General features: G+C 39.4%; 1 protein-coding gene across 1 annotated transcript in view; it reads right to left on the bottom strand.

Moving 5' to 3' along the window:
* Positions 1-7676, bottom strand: part of gpr139 (G protein-coupled receptor 139) — a 12009-nt gene extending 4333 nt beyond the window's left edge. The window contains exon 1 of the mRNA XM_024271414.2: positions 6623-7676. Within this exon, the coding sequence (XP_024127182.1) occupies positions 6623-6743 (121 nt within the window). The 5' untranslated portion in view covers positions 6744-7676. The remainder of the gene's footprint in view (positions 1-6622) is intronic.
* Between the last annotated feature and the right edge of the window lie 3605 nt (positions 7677-11281).

Below are 11281 nucleotides of genomic sequence, written 5' to 3'. Positions count from 1 at the left end.
TAAAAAAAAAAAAAAGTGAAAACGTGTTTTTGTAAATTCTCGGGGTATATCATGATACATATCATATTGAAAGCCATGTATCGCGATATTTATCATATCGCCACAGAAATACGAAAAAGGGCCAGCTGAGGAACAAATGAATGAAGAGGATTGCCGTTGGTTTATTTATAAAAACAAATACAATACAGCTTTGTCGTAAAAAAAATAAATAAATAAAAAGAACAGAAAGTTGACATTTTTATGTATTTTTTCCAATATTTCAACATTAATTATCTATAAAAGGGAAATGAATCCCATCTCCGTTTCTTCACATTTCTACTATAGCTGAATTTTTTTTACAAGATTAGTGGAAGATGGATAGGATCAGAAATGAATACATTAGAGGGACAGCTCATGTTCGATGCATTGGAGATAAATGCTGGGATCCGGATTGAGATGGTTTGGACACATTCAGAGGAGGGAAAGTGATTATGCTGATACAAGGATGCTGAGGTTGGAGCTACCAGGATAGAGGAAGACCAAGAGGAGGTTCATGGATGTAGTGAAGGAGGACAAGAGGAGGATGCAGAGGTTTATATGAACCCAGGTAATTCTAAAAGGCAAAGAAGAGTAAGAGCATTAGTTAGAATATAGATCCAGACTATGCTGCTCTTGTCCACAAGTCAGAAACCTGAACACAGCTGACTTACTTTAATAAGTAATAGATGCTAAACAGTGACCGTGACAGCTTAACATTGAGATGTTTTGGATAGATGCCGCGAAGTGAAAAGAGGAAATTGCCGTGTAACTTCACAGACGTTAATGCTTTTAGCAGCCATCCCTTTACATGCAGTGTCTGTGATCGTGATCCCTCTCTGCAGTAACAGTTCTGTGATTTGATTAAATATGGCAGCTTGGAGTCTGGGACATCACACTTTACAGCCTCAGCCGCTATCAAATGATTACAAATTACATAGCTGGCTCCACATAATGACTTGAGCTTGCAAGACGGGGAGGACGTGGAGCACACACAAACACGTGTTTAACTCCCAACATGTACACACAAATAAATCATTAGGGGGATGCACCACTTCATTAATGTCCAGTCTATCGAGAACCATAAATGAAATGTCATAGATATTTAGAAGATTTATCAAGCTGCATCCACTTAACACATGATGCTGCGTTCGACAGCTCGAAAATGGCTTCCATTTCAATTTTCACGTGATTGAGTTATTGATTCTTTCGTTTCTTCTGTTGGCCTGGTTGTACTTTTAATTTGGTTTATCAGCTACAAACAAAAAGCAGAAAATTCATTTTATCTTTTTAATTTAATTCTATGTCATCCATCTGATCTCTTATAGCTGAATATTTTGTTTTGCCGAATTGATCAAATGACTTACACGGCAGCTAGTGCATTACAGTTTCTAGTAGTTTTATCTCTGACTTTTTGTGTTTAAGTTTCCTGCAAAATGCGACACACTGCTCAAACAGTCTCAACCCTCTTTTTCTTTTATACCACGACCCTTATGCTGCTGCATATACTGTGGAGTGACACAAAACACAAACAGCGAGTTTGTTTACCATCACTATAGGTGGGTGTTATTGTGTTTGAGCTGAAAGCTGGGCCCTCCACAAATGAACAAAAGGCATCTTGTTGCAGGCGTGACATTTCCATTTACTTGTAGCCATCCTGCAGCGGGCTGCCTATCCGTTTCAATTGATTCCCTCTCTTTACATTGTCTCCGGAGCAGGATGGATCTGCTTGGCATTTAACCGGTGTGAGGTGACAAGTGCGAAGCCGCTCACAGCGGGGTCGGGGAAAGCCGAAGTGGAAGACTGATGTGCACAAAGGATGGATGAAGAGGAAGTTTTTTTTATGATGATTTTGTAAAAAATAAAATAAAGCTGAATTATGAAGCATCCTCAATATGAAGTTACAATTTTCACATGTCTGACTGCTTGGGTGACCTCGTTGTCTGTTTCTGTGAAGTGCCTCTGTCTCCTTTTGCCCCCCACTGCGCCTCTGATATAAGGAGGGACAGGGCCATTGACGTTGTTTAGCGGAAAAAGAGAAGACACAGTGTGCTCCCTGAGGTGTGTAACAAGGCTGACTCATCCCACCATTAAAGGCACGTGTTCAGACAAAAGGCCCTGCACGGTTTTAAACCATCAAAACACGATAGACTTCCAGGCTTTGACAAAAAAAGGAACTCTGAAAAAAGCAAGATCTCTCCAATTATTTAGGGGATTTTAAAAGGGTCTGACGACATTAGAGCAGAGGAGGGGAAAGTCTGAGGAAGGTCACGGAGCGCAGGTGACAGAAATGAGGGAGAGCAGGATTTTTAGGGGAAAGACTGAACAAGACAGAAGAGAGAGGATGTGAATATCAAAGCTGGCTTCAAAGGTCACAGCCACTTTGTTCTCGGTGACAACCATTTCCATTTTGTCTTCTAAGTGTCACGCTAGACATAAAGCAAGTAAAGCCTTTAATTCTCCGAAGCAAAAAATAGAAACCCTCAATTAAGTATTCAAAATGTAATTTTGTATTCAATTCAGTGGTTCTGAATACTAGTTGAGTGTGTGGGCTGATTTGTTAATAGGAATTCATTGAAGAAGCTCAGAAGAGAAAATAATGTATTGATGCCACTGCAGTGCTCGGCTGCCTCCTCACCTCAACAGCAATTCATTTCACAGACAGGCCACATTGAGTGAAGGTTTGGCGCGGAGTGTCCTTGTGCTGGGCATGACAGCGCCACCTCAGCTTGTTTAACTCTGTTTATAATAATGCCAGGGAATGTAGAACTGACCTTGGATTTTATTTATTTATTTTTTGCACTATCACGCACAAATTTTAAGCAAAAATGAAGAGACAAAATGCTCCACGATAAATCTTTTGGAGACGTTTTTATTTTAAAATATGCTTAGATTTGCAACCGCGTTTTGATGTCTTCTAGTCAAATGCAGCCAGCTTTGTCTCAGCACACCTCTGATTTATTGCCTGAAACAACACGTCCTTCCTCTGCTTTTATCACCCGCTCCCTTTGTGACTCACCTCTGCTGCTGTTAATGGAGACCAATTCTATATCATTTGCAATATTCATTTACTTTCCCAACCTTAGCCATTCCCCTTTCTTTTTTGTGTGCAGTCACTTTTTAGAGTGATAGTATCTATTAACAAGGCGCTGTTTCACCGCACATGTCCTGTTGGTGGCGCAGATTGACAGATCGATGGTTCAAACTGAAAATCGATGCAGCCCACCTCTTCATTAGGCAGCAGCTGACACTTGGCCTGCACCGCACCGTGGACGGGGGCGGTTGTTAGTGCTGAGCATTTCCAACCTTCTCTGCACGAATGGGTGGACGTGGGTGGAGGCGTTCTCCACACAAGCAGCAGTCACTCTGCTGCATCGCATCGCAAGCTGTGACAAAAATCAGGGAGCAGGAGGCGCTGTGCCAGCATGATGCTGATTTCATTCAAATTTCTTTGTTCAAAGGATGCTGGCTCTTGTTTTTTGTGAGTCAAATTATGGTTCTTGGACTCACTGGGATGTTTGAGATTATCTTTAAATGTCTGTGGTTAGTGTGTGACTTAATTAGGCTAGCTTAAAAATAAAGTCACGACAGTTTGGCCAATTTTGATAATCTGAGTTGACTGAATGATGATAATTTTAGAATATTTTATTGTAATTTGATTTTATTCAGTCAGTTTTATAAATCAAACCCCATATTGAAGATGTGAAATTGCACTTGAAATAAAATGAACAAAATGAAATTGAACACAAGTAATTTTGTTTCTACTTAAATCAATTACATAAATTAGATTAAAAACAAATTTAAACAAATAACAATCAAACAATGCAATTGAATTCAGTTAAATCAAATTGAAGCTAACTCCCGGTTAGTCCCAATGTTGAGCAAAAAAAATCCATGCATCCAACACTTCAACACATGGGTAGGCAAGACGGGAATCGAACGAGCAGTCTTCCAATCAGAGGTCGACTGCCCTTCCACTGCACCATGGCTGCCCTAGCATACATTAAAATCTTTGATAATATTTTGGCAAAAAGTACAATTTCCTTCTTACTTTATCCTCTATTTATTTTAATCGGTTGATTATAAGCCAGCAAATAAAGAAATAATTGAATATAGATTACAATAATGGGTCCTGACTGACTTTAAAACAAGTCATCAGAATAAACAGAATTAGAAAAGAAAATGTTTTTGTTGCAGCTTCTACAAATTAAAAATTAATTTACATTTGACATCATCCTTTCAGTAGCTTTGTATTTCTCTTAATTGGCGAAATTTGATTTGGTTGAATAATTTACATGGGCGGCTTGAAGATCCACTCCGACAAAAGTATATTTTTGGTGTTTTTAACATGTTCTTGTAACATTTTTCAGAGGACATGTACAAAGAAAATGAAGATTAAAATTGTATTTCTGAGTATTAAATTGTACATGAAGATAAAAAAAATGCAGTTTGAGAAAGCAGGCACATTGGACATACATCAGCAAGCCACAAGCTGGCTACATTTTTCTCGTCTGAGCAGACATCTGGCTCAAAACTGTACAGCTTCAATTATTGCTCGCCATTTTAACTGCACTGGTATTGTTAACTTGAGGGATCCTAAGCTAGCATGATGATGGGAAATGGGGGCAGGCTTACGCCGCAAATTTCTAATGAACCAGTGTTGTTCTGCAGAATCTATTTCTAATTAAGCTACACAGGTTTGGATTTTGCCTAAAAACAGCATCATCATCATTAAAAGACCACAAGAACATTTTTAAAATAGATCAGAAGATGATCATGGTGGGACTTTAACACTGATCTGTGTTAAAACATGTTTGAGGAATCCTCTTCATGAAGAAGACCCAACGTGAGCTTTCATATTAAAGCTGACTGAACATCCCCAGACTGGTTCGCCACATTTTGAGTGTCCACTTGTGTCCCCCTTCCAGTGTCGTCCATCTGCTTAGGGCTTCCCACTAACACAGCAGCAAATTAAAGAGCAACTTCATCACGCTGATTGCAGAGCGTGTCTGCGACATCTCGAGAAGTGTGCTTGGGTGAGTTGAGACGGAAACAGCTACAGTGAGTTGGTGATTAATTAAAAATGCGGCAATTTGTTTTAGCGCTGTCATCTGTAACACCTCCACTCGAGGCTTGGAGGTGATGCTTCACCTGCTCTGCTGTTAGGAATCTCACTTTCAGCATTAAATCCCTCACCTGTCTCTCTTAATGCTTCTTTTCTTGTTTTCCTTCTTTCTATTCTGATCATCTAGTTTCCATTTCATCACTTCGCAGAAGCAATCTTTAGATCCTCCACTTAACTTGTTTAATCCCTTCTCATCACATTTCTGCTCTCAAGAGTCAGTGTGTGACCCCGCTCTGCCAGCAGCATGCAGGTCAAAGAGTTTTGAAGTGGAAGTCATCCTTCTGATGTTGGTACCTGTGAGTCCTCCACCCTCATCTCCCACAGTCTTTTTCACAACATGTGGCTCTGTAGATGATGCTTTGATCACTCCTCCATCAGCTTCTGAACTCTGTCACAACCACTGTCGTTTTTCAGCTCAGTCCCTGTGACTGTTGAAAAATCGCCTCACACTCGCAGGTTATTAAATAAACAGCCTCGATTTGATCTGCAATAACAAACCCTGCAGTAAAACTCCAAAGCACGACGGAGGGTTAAATTATACGCCTGAGATTTATTTACTGGAACATGAGATCTGATCAAAAATATAGACTTTTACAAGACAGCAAATCTCCGGAGCAGCTGCAGTCTTGGCACACACTTTACTTTGCATTGCAGATGGATTTTGAACCAAAAGCACTTCTACAGCTGATAGCATCACTTTGAGTTTTTATCAAGGAGAAAGGATCTTAAGGGGATTTGTACATCATAAACAAGACATTCAAAGTAACCAGTTAATGTTGCGAATGAAAACAAAGATGCATTTTTAAATTTGACTGAACATTCAGGTTTTGGGGAAAAGTGTTTCTTTATCAAACCTTCTATGTCTGATCACACAGCAGAAGCTTTTTTTTTACATTTGACCTCCAGCTTTTTCTGTCTGTCTCGCTGCTTCACACACTCATCATTTTGTGTGAGAGGTCAGCGCCTGTAGATCACACAGCCGGACAGAGGCAGTAAATGGGTCTGACAGTAACTCTGAATGGACTAATAACTCAATGTTAAAGAGCGAAGAGGGAATTGTTTTAGGGCAGATCATCAAGGGAAGACTCGTAACAAACACCTGTCCTAGAGGTCAAGCCGTAATACCCACTAACTCAATTTTTAACACTGTCATTTGCTTGGATACAAGATACAAGCAACATTTTCTCACTATGAGTCTTTAGATTAAGAAAAAAATGTTTTTTATTCAGAATTACTGACGCTATGCTCATCATTTATTCGGCTTCTGCAATAATCTTGGCGAGCACAGACAGATGTATTAATTAAAAGCATGTATGCATGCAGAAGAGACAGCCATAAGGTCAGAATGACAAATTCAAGATGCACCAAAGCAACAGAGCACAACAATTTAAGATGCCAACAATCCACAGATGCAGCCTCCAGCATGAATTCAGGCAAACTAGACATGCATATGGAGCACACACACTCGTGCACATGTCCTACCCGGCAGGCCCAGACAGAGCAGGAGGCTGTAGTAAATGACCGGCAGTGGTCCAAGAGGGCATCCCTCTGTGCTCCAGGTGCTCCTGTTCTGGGAAAAAAATGGGATGTGGCTGTGCTCCATGTCTTCTTCCTGGTCCTCTTCCTCAGCTGAGCTCAGTGTCAAGAAGTCTGGCCACGCAGTGAAACTGCCCGGTTGCTGGCTTTAAGGAAAGGGTGCTCTGTCCTTGGGTGCCAATCAACATTAGTCTGTGTGTAAGCGCACTTGTGCAAGAAAGCAAGGTTGAGTGTGAGAAAATGAGAGGGGGGGGGGATCAGAGGAGGTGGAGAAGGGAGAGACAACACACAAAGAGGAGCGAAGGATGATGTGCGTTAGTGGGTGATGGAGGAGCGGAGAGGGAGGCGTGAGGAGGTGAGTTTGAAGGTAGGGTTGTGGTGAGGAGAGGATGCTGCGTGAGTGTGTGAGCTGGTGGGGGGGACGGGAGTGAGTCCAGAACGTGGTCGGGGAGGAGGAGAGAGGGAGCAAATGGATGAAGGGAGGAATGGGAGAGAGAGAGGGAAATCAGGAGAGGGGGGAGAGGAGGATTCTGCTCTTTGGGGCAACTGGACTTTAAAGGTTGATGAAGAAGACGTTTCCCCCCTCCTCGTCTGAGGGAATAAAGAGGACAAAGTGGGAGTGGAGTCTGCAGGTGAGGGGAAGAGGAGGGATGCTTTGAAAGTGAAAGAGGTCTTTGAGGACACAAAGAGACAATAAAACGAAAAGACTGTTGATATGAAAGCAATAGAGAAAAACTTTTTTATTATTTTTTTGCCTGTTCACATGTCTGTTTGCACACACATGTACACATGACCACATGTCTCGAACATGCAGTTCTGTACATGTGATTGGACACGTGTGGTGGGAGTCGGAGGGCTGGGATTGGTTGCCGTGTCTAATTTGCCATGCAGTGTGAACAATCTGAATCTCCTGCTAGAATGTGTTAATGAACTCTGATGACACTGAAAAACACTTCCTCCATGCACACTCACTTTGGGCTGGACGACAAAACAGCAACAAGCAGGCTTGGCTGAAAAAGATTAGTTTCTCCTTTATGTCAATTTTCAACAGAAATACTCTGCTTTCAATCCCCAAATGATCCTGTGTAACAAAAGATGTTGAAAAATAGGGATAAAAGGCAAATAAGGACAACAGTTATTCACTTATTCCTAATAGACGATAAATAAAAAAGCCAAGAGGGGAAATGGAAGTTTGAAAAACGTTTCTCTAGTCAAAAACAAGATCTCATTTGTAACTTAAAAACAGAATTTCATGAAACTCTAGATTCCCTTTAGAAGCTAATTTGGAGTCTGATAAAAAGCGATGAATAAAATAAAGGTTTTTACTACAAATATGCCTAAAGTGCGATAATAGAACATTTTTGAAGACGCATAATTTTTTTGCATATCATTTTCTCATCTTTGTTCAATTTAAATTTATGAAATCAACACAATTAAGCTCATTATTCAACAAGTAAAAAACTAAACTCATGTTTAGTTGTATTTAAAATTTACTTTTTCAGGAGTAGCGCTTAATAAATCATTAACATGCTGTAACTTTTCAACCATTAGAACGATAATTCCAGTAGATCTCCTTCAAAATCTACTGGAATTATTGTGCTAATGGTTGAAAAGTTACAGTAAAACAAAGAACGTAAACACTGGAGCTATGTGTTAAAGGGTTATTAAAGATAATTAAGAGAAATGTAACATTTTTTCATTTCTGTTAAAATGTGGTTCGGAATTAAATGCGAAGTTCAGTTAGGTGAAAACACAGTTTCACTTTGTAGATTAAGAGAATTAAAAAATAATTTTGATCTGCCCTTTTACTATTTGTTGGCTTATTGCGTTGGTTATTTAATAATCTTTTGTAAGTCAGCTTCAATATTTGTCATGAATGAAGGACATTTCATACATCATGTTGCTCATTGACAACTCAGTAAATTAATACTTCTTTTTTTCTGCTATTTAACCACATGGTTTCCGTGATCGTAAACTACATTTCTGAACAAATTTTTATATTTTTCAACCAGATTCAGAGAAAAAACAACATTTTTAGCATGTAATCTGCACATATCCAAAGTAGAAAACTTCACCCAAAAGACAATACGTTTTTGGTAATATTTTAGTCCTTTATTTTTTATTTTTTTCATAAATTATATAGTAAAATTCTGGACATTTGCAAAATAGAATGGACTTAGAAGTGGAGACATTTAAAAATGCTCAGTCTAACATCTGCTGAAAAATCTAAAAAGGTGCTTTGCCCACATTTTTTTCTCCATTTTAATCTATTTGTTCTATTTGATTTGAATTTGATTCATTACGGGGGCAATTCCCCCCCAAAATAAATAAATAATAATTAAAAAAATCAATTGATCTTGATTAGAACAATCAAAAATGGCTATATAACATGCACACAAACCACAAAACATTGCACATCTAATTTAGACAACACAATGAAACAGAAAACGCCAATCCTCACTCTTCCAACAAATCAAAGGCAGCAGAGAACATTGGCTCTGGTGCACCGAAGGCATAAAATGCAAAGACCATCCACTCTGCTGAAATGTGAAATGGATGTTTCTTCTAACAAGAATCAGGTGAAGGTGTGAATTAAAATCAACGCTCCAAGATTGATTTTTGTCCACTTTGATTAAAAGAATGTGCAAGGGTGTTAATGACAATCTCTAAACTTGTTCTGCAGGGTTTAGGACCAGAACTCAGCTGATTAGAAAGAATGTAAGATGCCACAAACCACAAACAATGCTTGGAATATTAAACTTTTGCTAAATAAAGGCTAAACTGAAATTACAGCATTAAAAAATGCAAAAAAAAAAAAAAAAGACTAAATATGTCTTGGTATTGTTGTTGGCACCTGGGAAGTCTTTACCTTGCTAAACTTTAATACCAAAATAAATAAATAAAAAATATATAAAGTTGTCATGTAGAAGAATTAATTAATTATTATAATATTTATTTGTCATTTAAAAAGAAAACATTTTTTTTGTTTTTATGTGTGTTCTTCAACACCAACTCAGCTGATTTATAACCACATGTCATTCTCCAAGGTGTTTTTTAATGTTTCACCTCCCTCCCTCATAACTAATTTACTGTATGTGTCATAGAGCTAATTCATCATTGGGAACATACAGCTCTCATTACTTATTTGATGATCGGATAGCTTTGGGCGTTCAGCATTCGCTCCGTGTCTAGAAGAGAGGCATTGGTGTGAGCACAGTAGACATCATGCGCCTTTACAAAGCTGTCAGTTGTGTTTCTGCTCCCTCTGTGCTTCCTCAGCACTATCGGGGTTTGGCCACCCCTCCACGGGTCTGAAGAAAATGAACAACCCTCTGCGCCTCTCTGCTGTATGAGCCAGACACCGTATATCATCGAAAGGTAGCGCACGGGGCTGAGATAAGAACCCGAGGTCAGATGAGATCAAAGGGTTTTACACAAAGAAGATGAGAAAAAATGAGTTTTTTTCCTCCTCTTAGAAAATGAGTCACTGTCTGTGAAAGCGGAGGATCAAAAAAAAGAGGATGCTGTTCATCTTTGAAAATGCTTGAGTCTTAATTCACGTTATCCTGAGGTTCTGCTGGATGCTGAAAAATGAAGAATTGATCACAGAAACCGTCCAGAAATGCTTGGCCTGCTTCTGCGGCTCCAAAGAGATGTGGGGAAGAAGTCAAGGAATAAAGAGAAGCAATCTCAAACCCTTAATTCCTTTGCCCTACTTGGGAACAAATGATCTGGGGAGTAGCACCGTGATTTTTGTGCTAAATAAAATATGGCCAGATGATGTGAATTCATCATAGAGAAATGTGGGGCACAGGTAAGTGATTCTTCACAAGTAGCTGCAAAAGAGTCTTTTTTCCAGAACCATTTCAAGCTTGAAATGCAACAAAATTGGATTTTTTTTTTTTTTTTGTGGCTACAAGATTTGTTCATAAAGGCTGTCCTTTTCTGATATTTAAAAGAGTTCCAATTTTCCACGAAAATGTTCTTTTTTGCTTCTTTTCCACAGGTACTCTGCTTTCTCCTACAGAACTGATTCAACATTTCAGAAATAGCATAGATTTTTTTGTTTCTGGGTTAAACCATTTAGTGTCTTCCAGGGATGTTGGAGGTGGCAAAGACCAAACAAAAGTCCTACTAGAACTTGTAGGACACGTTGGTCACAAAGGGGATTTGGAGAGTTGGATTTGTATATGCTGGCAATGCAGAGAAACCGAGATGAGCAGCAGGTTAGGGTGATGAAGGGCAGAGATGGAAATGTGTTGACAGGTTACACAAGTGTGATGAAAGATGGAAGGATGACTTTGAAGAGCTGATAATGAAGAAAATCCTTGAGACCAGAGAGTAGGAGGTGGCTGTTGTGAAACAAAGATAAGTAAGGATTAAGTGAGAAATGCATCGACAAGGATGAAGAGTGGGACAGCAGTTGATTTGGAAGCGTTTAGGAGAGATGTCAGCAGAGTTTCTGGCTGGGCGTGAAGAGTTAGAGGATGCCTGAGGAATGGAGAAGTGTTCTAGTGCCCCATTTTAAGAACAAAGGAGACGTGCAGAGTTGTGGAAACTGCTGTGATGAGTTATGGGAAAACATAGTTGAAGGTCAGTGAGAAA

The sequence above is a fragment of the Oryzias melastigma genome, linkage group LG8, assembly GCF_002922805.2.
Source record: "Oryzias melastigma strain HK-1 linkage group LG8, ASM292280v2, whole genome shotgun sequence".
NCBI lineage: Eukaryota > Metazoa > Chordata > Actinopteri > Beloniformes > Adrianichthyidae > Oryzias > Oryzias melastigma.
This window is presented reverse-complemented; position numbering and strand designations above follow the sequence as displayed.